Genomic DNA, 12,046 nt, shown 5'->3' on the forward strand with positions numbered 1-12,046 from the left:
TGGTCTTTTCCTAGCAGTGTGACTTAGGCAAGTTGCTTAAATTTCTCCAGGACTGCGTTTTCCAATTGTCAAACAAAACAAAATAAACATCCCATTTAGGACACATCAACTATCCTTAAAGAGGGCGGGGCGGAGCGATCAGAGGGCGCGTCAACAAATCGCGCCTCCCACGGGTTGCGGGGCAGCGGAGGGGCCCGCCCCCTCCGTCCTGCTTAGCTCTGATTGGCCCCCTCGGCGGGGGCGGGCCCCGGACGCGCAGGGCTGACCCCGCGCCCCGCAGGTCGCCGAGCCCGGACTCCAGCTGAGACTCCGCCATGGCCGGCCGTGCCCGCGCGTCCGTGCGCGCCTTGCTCGCCGCGCTGCTGGCGCCGGCGCTCTTGTCGCTGCTCGTGTCGCCCGCGCGCGGCCGCGGCGGCCGGGGTCACGGGGACTGGGACCCGGTCAAGCTGCCTCCGCTGCCGCCCCGCGAGGACGCGGCGCGCGTGGCCCGCTTCGTGACGAACCTCTGCGACTGGGGCGCGCTGGCCACCGCCTCCTCGCTGGAGGAGGTGCGCGGCCGGCCCTTCGCTGACGTCCTGTCCCTCAGCGACGGGCCGCCAGGCGCCGGCAGCGGCGAGCCCTACTTCTACCTGAGCCCGCTGCAGCTCACCGCGCACAACCTGCAGGTGAGCGGGAAGGCCGCGCAGCTTCCCGGCCTCGCTGGCCGTGTGGGCACCGCGGAGCTCGCGGCCCGGGGGCCCGGCCACGGGCGGGGCGGCCGGAGAGTGAACCTTTCGGCTCTCGCCAAAATTCTGTCCCGGAAGTAGAGCGTGGCTCCTAGAGATAAGAATTTGAACCCGGCTCAAACGACTGCTTCTTCTCTCCCTCGCTGGCACGCTGGGCATTGCAGCATCCCAGATGTTGGGCAACTGAGCACCAGGAATTTCGCATACGTCTCGCCACTGGGCGACGCACTTGGGGTGATTCTTTGCCGGTACCGGTAGGACTTTTCATCCCTGAGTCGTCCTGAGTCGGTTTGGGCCACACTGTCTCCATTAACTGCGTTCTTATTGTTAAAGGGTTTGCAGGGTATAGAGATGGTTGGGTCATTAAGCACTTTGCGTACGTGACTTTGGAATTTCTCTTTCTTACTCTCCTTCTGAGTTAAGAATTTCCCCTTCAGCAGCAAGAAACTAATAAACAACATCGTGGACGATTACAATGATTTCTGCAAACTTTAGGCCTCCACATGCATTGTGGCTTCCTAAATACCTGGCAGAACTGATTTAAGATCTGTCTCCTCCTCATCCTCTGCCCATCTTCTGGGGCAGGGCCAAGCTCACAACTCCAGTGGACCTCTGCTGTCCCAAGGATGGGGTCACAGACACACAGCTTAGGAGGCTAGAGCCATACAGTCCAGGAATGGAGCCTGGTTTGGTGAAGGGTCTCTTTGACAGAGATCTCAGATTTGAGGTCAACCGGGAAAGTACAACATTGTTGATAAAGATAGGGTATAAGAAACTGATGTTTGATTAAGCACTTTCCATGTGCCAGGCCAACCTTCACTTTCCATTCATCTAATAATTTGTTTTTGTTTTTGTTTTTTTGAGACAGAGTCTCACTCTATTGCCCTGGCTAGAGTGCCGTGGCGTCAGCCTAGCTCACAGCAACCTCAAACTCCTGGGATCAAGCAATCGTACTGCCTCAGCCTCCCGAGTAGCTGGGACTACAGGCATGCACCACCATGCCCGGCTAATTTTTTCTATGTATTTTAAGTTGTCCAGCTAATTTCTTTCTGTTTTTTTTTAGTAGAGATGGGGTCTCGCTCTTGCTCAGGCTGGCCTTGGACTCCTGAGCTCAAACGCTCTGCCCGCCTCGGTCTCCCAAGTGCCAGGATTACAGGCGTGAGCCACCACACCCGCCCCTAATAATACTTTGAAGTAGGTATTGTTATCCCAATTCTGCAGATGAAGAACTTGAGGCTTAGATAGGTTAAGTAACTTGCCCAAAGCTAGTGATCTAACCCTAGTTTCATCTCAGGTCCCTCTGCCTTCAAACCACAAATCAGACTGGTGGCCTGTGACCTGAATATGTCCCATAGACCAGTTTTCTTTGGCCCACACAGAGGTTTGTCTTTAATAAATCCAAATGAGTTACCAACACTTTTAAATTGAGATTTTACTTAAAAATCTAAATTTCTACCTTTTCTTGAAAAATTGGAAGATCTAGCAACACTGAGAACCTACATTTTCTGAGGAAAACAGAAGCAGCTGCCCCCTTTCAGCCAAGGCACATATACCCCAGTTCACCATTTTCTTATTCCCAGCCCACTCCATTCCTCTAGGCATGTGCTCAAAGCAAACTCATTCCGGTCCATCAGTGATGCTCAGCTTTGGCTGCAAATCAGTCACCTAGGAAGACTGTTTAAAATGCAGTGCCAAGGCATTTTATTAAAAACACATTTTTTTCCTAAAACAACACCCACTCCCCCCCCCAAAAAAAAACACCTCTCTCTGATGATTCTAATGGGGGAGGAGGGAGATTGAGCTACACGTGACCGTAACCGTATTTAAATTAGTGAGGTGACTAGGGAGCTGCTGGTATTACCATTCCCATTGCAGGAATGAGGAAACAAAGACTCAGAGATGCAGGGACTCACCTGTGACCAGCCAGCTAATGGCTGTTGGTTAGGACTTCAGCCCAGGTCCTTGACGTCTCCAGAAAGAGGCAATGGTAAGGACCTACCCAGGATTTTCACAGTGGCAGTGAAAAGATGTGCCCACATCAGAATTTGTCTGACTCTGATTCCATCAATTAACCATTCAAGATTGGTTTATGTGCTTTCCACTTTTCCTCTTCTTTCTGACTTCCAGGATGCACTTCATGTCTTTTCATTGACAGGAGTGAAATAGTTCCGAAAAAACAAGATCTAGGTTTAAGACCACTTCTCATGCATAAAATGCCTGTCCTCTTTAACTCAGAGACGGGTTGTAAGCTTCAAATGTACTTGGCCACTGGGACATTTCTTTTGTATGTTTTTTTCTTGGTGGCATTTTTGTATAGTAAATGTTTCTAGGAAGATGTCGCTGATGTTAGCTGGTAATGGTGTCAGGTTGGGCTGCATAGCCAGTGAATCAGAAATGAAATCTTGGGGTTTGATTCTGGGTACCAAGGTCTCTCACTATTGGCCTCCCTTCCTTCTTGGCACTCTTCTCTTGTGATATGACCCTCTCTTCTCTGATCACTCTTGATTTTTTTTTTTTTTCTCTGACCCACTAAAATGAGTGTCCTCCAAATTCAGTTTCTTACATTTCTGTTCTCAGTATGATCCTTAGAAGATCATATATACTCTCATTCACTTTATTCCCAGTTATTATAAGATTCACTTCCAAATTTATGTCCTTTTCTGACTTCTTCAAAGTTCTGTATTGCTAACTGCTTGCTGTTCATTTTCACTTCATATTAGTTTACCACCACCTCAAATTCAGCATGTTTAAATCCAGTCCTTTATCTTCCTCCAGAAACCAGCTACTCTTGCTGTTCTGCATTTCTGTTAATGGAATGATTGTTTTCTCAGTAAACATAGTTGGAATTCTCACTCCCTCCCCAAATACCTCATTTCCCAAGTCCTGACAGTTTTCTATTGTTTTCTTGTATTCCTGTCCCTTCCTTTTTATTCCTACCACACCATCTAAACTTATCACCTCTTGCCTTAAAGTAACTCTTTAATAGTCTTCCTATCTGCCCTGTCCATCCTGCCCACCGGATTTGTGGTAACAAACTACCTCTCAAAATACATCAGCCTTTACCAACATCCTCTGCCCATAGCTGCCTAAGAATCACCTGCGGTGTTTGTTTAAAATGCAGATACCTGGGTCTGGAGTGGGGGCCAGGAATCAGCATTTTAACAAGCTCTCCAGGCAGATGGTTCTTGGAAAGCACTGCCAAACGCTGGCTTACAAAACACAATCTGGACTCCTTAGCTTGGATTTGAGCCACCCCAAACCACTCGCTCTGAAAGTCTCTCTTTTCTAGCAAATTGGGTTTCTCCATACTCTCCATCGTGTCTTAGGTGCTCTGCGTTCTGTGGTTTTTGCAGGCATCATTCCTTCTGCCTTTAATATGCCCTCCCACTTCTATCCTCACTTTGAATATATGATAAGGTTTGCTATAGTTTCTCCATCACACCAGGCTATGCTGATGTCTCCTTATGCTGAACTTGGATTGCACTTTACCATTCATTTGCAATTAGTTATGTACTGCCTTCTGACTACTTCTCTATCTTTTGCATTATTTGAGTTTTGTTTATGTTTGACTTTTCAACCAGATTATAAACTCACAGAGGGAAGAGACCTTATCTGAGCATACTCCCTTTCTTTTTTTGGTCTCCTGTAGTGCATTGCTGTCTAATAGTTTCTAGACAGCAAATATTTGGCTAAATGATTTCAAGGAGATCTCTTTATTACTCACTGTTTTGATGGATCACTGTGAAGACATTTAGAGCTTAAAGAGTCTGAAATGCAATGTGCAAATTCTGCTGTAATCTGTCAACAGTGCATTTTGCGAAGCTGATTTCTAAATAAGAATTAAGAATTTTGCTTACTTCACTTTGAATCTAGGATAAGACTTCTCTTGTTGCTAAAGCAGGAATGAACAACTTCTACAGGTTTTAAAATCACATGACAATTTCTGCTAGCATAAGACAACCAAGCAGCATGATTCAGCTACTTTCTTGCTTAACTAGTTGAGCAACTGTGGTACTTTTATGCAATGGGTTTCATATTAGAGTTTAACTCTTTAGATCTTTCAATGAAGGCTATAGACCAGCCTTGACTTTGGGTAGTGTAATTATTGATATAATTCCTCTAATGAATATGGAACAAATTCAGAGTTTAAGGAAAAATGTGCTGAAATAATTCTTACTGAGTCAGTTAATTTTAAATATGACTCCCCCCATCTTTTGGGTGTGGAGGAGTCAGGAACAGTCTCTATACAAGTAGTATTTTTCCCCTGACTGGAAGATGGTGTTTTATAATTCATTGTTTCATGGAAGACCGGTTGAGCTCCAGGTACATCATATATGCAACTTGGGAAATTTATTACCTCTCCGGAAACCGTATTTCACACGAGAGGGTCTTCATTTTCTTTCTGCAGGGGAATCCACATGCCACGCTGACCATGTCTTTGGCACAGACTGACTTCTGCAGGAAACATGGATTTGATCCTCAGAGTCCCCTTTGTGTTCACATAATACTGTCAGGAACTGTGACCAAGGTAAGTAGATACCCCACACGAAGAGAGATGGTTTTAGAAGGGCATGATCTTATTAACAATGAAAGAAGAGATCTTTCGAGAGTAAGGATTTGTGATTGAGATGCACAGTTAGAAGATGTTCTGTGAAGTCATTCTATGACAATTAAAGGTTTTAGTCAGTTGCTTTAATATAGGTGCTCAGTATGGTATTTATAGGGCAAAGGAATGATTTTCTGAAGCCAAACGGATGTAACAATTACAAAGCTCCTATATAAAATTATTCTTGCCAAGGAACATCTGCTCGACCACAGCTCACTACTCTCCATCATGTTTTACATTGTACAATATTTCCCACGTCTGGGCTTCCCGTCTCCATATTTTAACAGTGGCCTAGAGCAGGGAGAGCATATTAAGTAGGCCAATAAGAGGAATATCCCTTACTAAAAACTGGAAGTGAATTTAGTTTAGGATGAGTGCTGAGGGAAGAGGTTAAATGAAATTGCAGGCAGGGCAGTGAGCAGGTTCCCTGAGCACTGATCTGATTGCCAAGCCAGCAGATTTGCTTTTTGACCTTGTCAATCACGAAAGCCTCAGACAAGCTTTGTTTATGGCCTGGAAATTCTGTGTGGGTGCATCTCCATAGCTGAGTCTCCTCCACTGGCAGGAGCCACGGGGAGGAATGGCAAGGGCTTTTGAGTTCCATTGTGCTTCTGCTAAAGGCTTTTATCCTTCATGTACACTCATCTATGTGTTTAACGTGTGCGTATTATGGGATAAATATGCTAATGTTACATGTCTTATCAGTAACATGTTATAGTACCTTGTGCAAGTTACTCTGGTAGCTCAAAATTACTGTTTAGCAATGAGAATTTGTACTCCTGGTGGTTTCCCACTATATTATATCTGTTATTACCAGCATTTGAAATCTTTGTTGTTCTCTGCATTCTTCAAGTTTCCTTTATTTTTTCTTGATCCCTTAAGTTTAAGATCAGGATTTACAACTAAGTAAACTCTTAGGATTTATAGGATGCTAGAATCACATATTCTTAAATGAGAGAACAAAATGTTACTGCTATGAGAATGTTTATTTCACATGTGTCTTTTAGGTGAATGAAACAGAAATGGACTTTGCAAAGCATTCGTTATTCACTCGACACCCTGACATGGAAACCTGGCCTGCCAGCCATAATTGGTTCTTTGCCAAGTTGAATATAACCAATATCTGGGTCCTGGACTACTTTGGTGGACCAAAAATAGTGACACCTGAAGAATATTATAATGTCACATTTCAGTAAGTAGTTGCACATCTTACGCCTTTCTAATATTGCAGCCCTTACAGTGGTCCTCAGCCTTCTAAGGTGGGGGATGGGGGGTCGGGGGTCGGGGCGGGGGGATGTTTAACCATTTCGTATGCCATGGACCCCTTTGGAAGGCTGGTAAAGCAAATAACTGCTTCTCAGAATCATATTTTTAAGTTCATAAAATACATAGGATTAGAAAGGAAACCAACTATATTGAAATACATTTATAAAATATTTTTTAATGTGTGGTATAATAATATGTTTTACTAATTAACATACTGTACTTTCAAAGTAGTGAGGACTGAAGGCAGTATTTTAAGACAGCTGCAACAACTGTAACATGATATGAAGGTGTATTGTGATTTCTATATTTCTGTTGGGGACAGACACACACTAACCATTGTGGTTTATTGCCTACATTCATCATTGAAGGGAATGATAGAGTGGGCACGGTGGCTCATGCCTGTAATCCCAGCACTCTGGGAGGCTGAGGCAGGAGGATCGCTTGAGCCCAGGAGTTTGAGGTTGCCGTGAGCTAGGCTGATGCCACAGCACTCCTCTAGCCCAGGCGACAGAGCAAGACTCTGTCTAAAGAAAAAAAAAATGAAAAGAAACGAAAGAAATGATAAATTTCAGTTAGAGCTTAATGAAAATGGAAACAAAAAATTCCAGCCAAGGTCACAGCCCCTTGAACTCTATCTACAGGCCTGGACACCAGGCTGAGACTCCGTTCCGGGCTATGCTCGTCGGGCCCTGGACATAGCCCACTTATGACCCGGGAAGGCATTTTCTCATGAGAATCAGACTCAGTGGCTTCTGGACCGTGAATGTCCCACAGCCAAGTCTGAGCAAGGGACCCTGTCCCATCAGCTCCCAGTACCGAGAGTGCCTGGGGGGATGTGTGGTTTCTCCCACGAGGAAGTGCCTGCTTGCAAGGGAGGAGGCAGAGACGGAAGAGGCCATGGGAGAGAATGAAGGAGAAGCAGAGTCTGAAGCTGGAAAGGGGCAGGGAAGAAGGTGTGATCAGATTCTCTGGAATAAGGTCAAGGTTCAAGTGAAGGAATACAAGGGACTGGTTCTTTTCCCAGGTGACAGGGAATTTTGGCATAGCTGAGGAGATGATAACAACAACAACGATAACAACAGCAGCTAGTGTTTTTGAGCCTTTATTACTGGCTGGGTGCTATAGTGGTGGCTTTAAGTGTGTGAACTCATGGAATTCTCACTGCAAGCCTATGAGGTAGCCACTGTTCGTCCTCATCTGTGAAATGGAATGCTTAATGCACAGAGAAGTAAGAAACTGGCCTAAAGTCTCACAGCCAGGAAGTGACGGTGCTGGGATTCAAACCCTGGCATTCTTGCTCCAGAGCTGTCACCCACTCCAGCCATGGTGCTGTACTGCCCCTCTGGCTGCCTCGCTGCTAGTTGGCAGCGCTCCTAATCCAGTGTGGTTTATAACGCCCTTTCTGCTCGTAATGACTGACTGCTGTTTGGGGAGATTAGGATGATGATACTAAGCTAGACTCGTAGGGTGTAGCCCATTTGGGGGCTTAAATTCTTAGCATTTGTTTAATCTATGTGTAATTCTACTGTAGAACAGTTCCATGTTGAGCTTTGGGGGGTTTTTTTGTTTGTTTTTAAGTTTTTAAAATCCCAGACGGGGCCTAGGACAGTGTGTGGCACAGAGCAGGGAGCAGGCGTTTGGGAATGACTGGCTGATTATTTGAGACGAAGACGCTCACACTCTCTGTTGGAATTAAGAATCCAACAGTCCTGGCGATTATTTTGCTGCCATGCATGTGGGGGAAGAGAAATGGGCCGTTGATCTTCTGGGCTGGTAAACACATCTTACTGTACAGGAATTTAGAAGTAGCAATTACAACATTATTCCCAGGCAACAAATTATCAAGGGGGATGACAGCAAGAATGCTGGGCCTGCTCTTCAAAGTTAAAGTTTACTTTCATAGGACATAATCTCTGAAGTGCATTTATTTTTGTATCAATAACATGCCCAAGGGCAGTGCATGCTTTAGTCACAAAATAAAACTGTTTTCCCACAAGTCTCCATGCTGAGTAAGTGAGTTCCCACCTTATTATGCAGAGTGAGCACTTTGCTGCAGTGCAGAGATAAGACAAAACATTTTTCCCTTGTTCTGAGGGGAGGACGGAAGCCTAGAGCAGGATGTGAGCCCTTCCGAGTCAGTGCACCAGACCCCGGGGAATGAGCAGGGCCTGGAAGCTGTCCTGTCTGACCAGGTGCCTCTGACTATGAATTGTCCATTTCAGAGTCGGGGAATGGGGCCCCGCTTCCCACCCACCCGGTTTGCCACCAGAACTGGTTAGTAGTCTGGAGAGTGTACAGTAATATGTCAGGACGGGACATGCATGTTCTTGGCAATCACTCACAGGGACCTCACGGGCATTCTGGAGCTTCCCTAGATTTGTAGCCACCTTGCTTGGCTCGCCCAGATCAGTTTTGGGAAACATTATTTCTCTAAGCACCATAAAGCCCTCTGCATCTGACATCTGTTTGGCTCAGATGAAGTCTACCACTGGCTAGAGCTAATAAGAGCCTAACTGAATGTGGTTTGCCTCATTGGACTGTTGGGTCAAGACCCCATGAGCATATTTGCAAACCGAGTGGAAGGTTTAACTGTGTACACAGAGTATTCGCTGACACTCTTGAGCAAGCAGTTCTCCTAAGTATAAGCATCACCTCCTATCACTACTGTCCGAGCAGCAGCCTGGTTGCGCGAGGCCTCATTTTATCACCTCTGGTGCATCCAGACATTTCCTAGCAAAGACAGAAGTCACGAAAGGCCATTGATTATAACCTTGCCCGGTCTTGTTTCCTAGACACGGATTGCCAGATCGGCGGTGGCTAAGGCTGCACCAGAATGTGGGACAAGTTCACCTCCCGGTTTCATCAGGCACTGGCTCAGCACTGCCCTTTTGCCCTAATGTTGAGGACCCCTGCTGTTCTCAGTGCTTTTTGTCTGTTAAACCTTCAGGTTTTCTTCTTAAATGAAATAAGAACAGCAGCCGCATCCCAGCAGCATTTACTGAAACATGTCAGAATCATACTTGGAGAGGAGGGGTGCTTGCTAAAATGAGGGTTCATGCATGGGCCCTACTCTAAACCCATTGAAACCGGAACCCAGGAATCTGCATTTTAACAGACTCGGGCAATTGTTAGTATACTAAAGTGGCTGAAATTAACTAAAAATCTTAAAACTTTTAGATCAGAAGTTTCTCTAGTCCTCCCCTAGAATGGACTAACTTTTAAGATTTGTCAACCCAGTTTAATGAAATAATTCTTCCTCTTTCTTCCTCCTTCTAGGTGAAGCAGAATGTGGCGCATTTAACTAACCACATGAGTGAAGTTCCTTAGGAGGCTCACGCACAGTTACAGGGCTTACTGTTTCTCTGGAAAGTTTCCAGAACATTAGTCAGGTTTCTGTCACATGCTGGTTTCCTTATTTACCAGATAGAGTTGGACTGGATTTCTTGAGAGATGTGGTTGCTAGATTTTTTTTTTTTTTTCATATTTTGAAGCCATTTACATAGAGAAATGTCTTTCACTGCAATTGAAGAAGTTTTGTTCCATCAATTCCAAAGATGCTTCCAATGGTGCTCCTTAAAGAGGAGCAAGCACCAGATTTAGGTTGCCCCTTGGTGTTGGAAGGTGCTGGAGCCCGTGTTCTTTATTCCTGGAAGCCCCCGTGCTGGGAGTGTGCCCACTCAGCCGCGCTGCTCCGGAGCGCCGGAGCCTGGTTCCTGCGACCGCGTGCCTGGACAAACCTCGCCACAACAGCAAGCAGGACGAAGCCCCAGTACAGCTTCCTACTCACGGCAGTTTATGTCTGACAGTCCCGGGTGGGACTGATCCAGCACAGGACAAAACTATTTCGTATAAAGAACTTTTTAAAAAACTTTTTGCATTCTAAAATGATTCTTATCTAGAACAAGAGAAGTTCATAAGACTTTTCCTAGATTTGATTTCCCCACGTAAATGGAGACTGTATAATCAAAACACACACATTATTTTGGGGGGGATTGCAAAAGAAAGAGAAAGAAGGGAATTTGGTGTGTCTCTGTTATTCTTTTATAATCAGCTTTAACTCAGGCATGGACCAGCTTCGGCTAGAGACAAAATCTGTCTCCCAAACCATTCTTCATAGCTTTTTAAATACTGCAACTCCCAGCAGCGACCTAAGGCTTCCGCAGCTGCTCTGAATCTCTAAATAGCTCCTACCGCTGCTGTGACCTAAACCAGGTCATGAGAGGGAAGAGAACGTGGCATTTAAAAAATCACATTTCTATGGAAGAGAAGACACTATTTAATTCTATTACCCATACACATGATTTTAGAAGATGACATCAAATTCCTTTTAAAGAAGTATGTCAGGAATCAAGCCACTGAATTCTTAAAAGGTAAAGAGAAAAGTTAAACATGAGTCATTATGTTTGAAAATACAAAATGGACTGAAATCAAGCAGACAGCTTCTGTTTAAGAAAAATGATTTATACTAAACTTAGTCAAATAGATTTCTTATTCAAAGCATCAATAATTAAAAGCATTATTTTAATGAAATGTGTTGGATTTATTTTCATAAACATAGATATTAACATTTGCTATACTCTTTTTTGTCCACTGTGGAGAACCTTTAGTGTTATTATTTTAACATGCTCTTAAATCATGACTGGTTATTCCAAAAATTGGAGTGACTAATACCACCCTTTCCCATTGCCAAAAAGCTCATTGTGTCCTAAAATTTGGGGGATGGTAATTAATGGAATCCAGCCCTTGTCACAGGTTCTGCCTCAGGGTTTCAGGTGCCAGTGTACCTTGTGAAAGAATTAGGTTGAGGACAACTATTAGGTCATTAAATATGAAATGTCTGATTTCAAATCAAAAGTTTATTATATCTCAAACAAGAAGCAGTACGATTAATCAAAGTATGCTCCGAAACTATGGACACAGTTTTGCCGTCTTAACAGCAGCTTATTTATGCCAGCAGCAAAGAAGCCTGAAGAGCGAGTGACAGTGAAATCACAAAAGATGTTTTCCACAGCTTGTTGAGAACTGAATATTTTTGCTTGCAAGAGGTGGTCCAAAGCCTGGAAGAAGTGGTAGTCAGTTGGTGCAAGGTGTGGTGAATATGGTGGATGACAGAGAGTTTCCAAGTCCAGCCTCTGTAGTTTGAGCAGCGTTGTTGTTTGTGACATGTCGTCTTGCAAGAGGATTAGCCTGTCCATGTTGACCAATCTGAGCTGCTTAATCGCAAGCATCCTCATCGTTTCGTTTAACTGGTTGCAGTAGACATCTGCTGTAATCGACTGACCAGGTTTCATGAAGTTATAGTGGGTAACACCAGCACTTGACCACCAAATAGACACCATTAGCTTTTTTTTGATGAATATTTGGTTTTGGACTATGTTTTGGCACTTCATCTTTATCCAGCCATTGTGCTGAATGCTAGCTATTGTCAAAAAGAATGTATTTTTCACCA

At 44.6% G+C, this 12,046-nt stretch overlaps 1 protein-coding gene across 2 annotated transcripts; it reads left to right on the forward strand.

The window, feature by feature from the left end:
* Window positions 1-269: 269 nt before the first annotated feature.
* Window positions 270-11,117, forward strand: CREG1 (cellular repressor of E1A stimulated genes 1). Of its 2 annotated transcripts, XM_069479101.1 has the most exons (4): window positions 270-665; window positions 5,134-5,253; window positions 6,339-6,523; window positions 9,874-11,117. In XM_069479101.1, the coding sequence occupies exons 1-4, from the start codon at window positions 315-317 to the stop codon at window positions 9,875-9,877; spliced, it is 660 nt and encodes a 219-aa protein (XP_069335202.1). In that variant the 5' UTR covers window positions 270-314; the 3' UTR covers window positions 9,878-11,117. The 2 variants fall into 2 exon arrangements, with proteins under 2 accessions (XP_069335202.1, XP_069335203.1); XM_069479102.1 differs by lacking the exon at window positions 9,874-11,117 and having other exon boundaries at window positions 6,339-6,527.
* The last annotated feature ends 929 nt before the right edge of the window (window positions 11,118-12,046 follow it).

The sequence above is a fragment of the Eulemur rufifrons genome, chromosome 8 (assembly GCF_041146395.1).
Source record: "Eulemur rufifrons isolate Redbay chromosome 8, OSU_ERuf_1, whole genome shotgun sequence".
NCBI classification, from domain to species: domain Eukaryota; kingdom Metazoa; phylum Chordata; class Mammalia; order Primates; family Lemuridae; genus Eulemur; species Eulemur rufifrons.

Coding starts and splice junctions, on each gene's coding strand:
- CREG1 (XM_069479101.1), top strand. CDS start 315: ATGGCCGGCCGTGCCCGCGCGTCCGTGCGCGCCTTGCTCGCCGCGCTG. Junction 666..5,133: donor TCACCGCGCACAACCTGCAG/GTGAGCGGGAAG, acceptor TTCTTTCTGCAG/GGGAATCCACATGCCACGCT. Junction 5,254..6,338: donor TGTCAGGAACTGTGACCAAG/GTAAGTAGATAC, acceptor TGTGTCTTTTAG/GTGAATGAAACAGAAATGGA.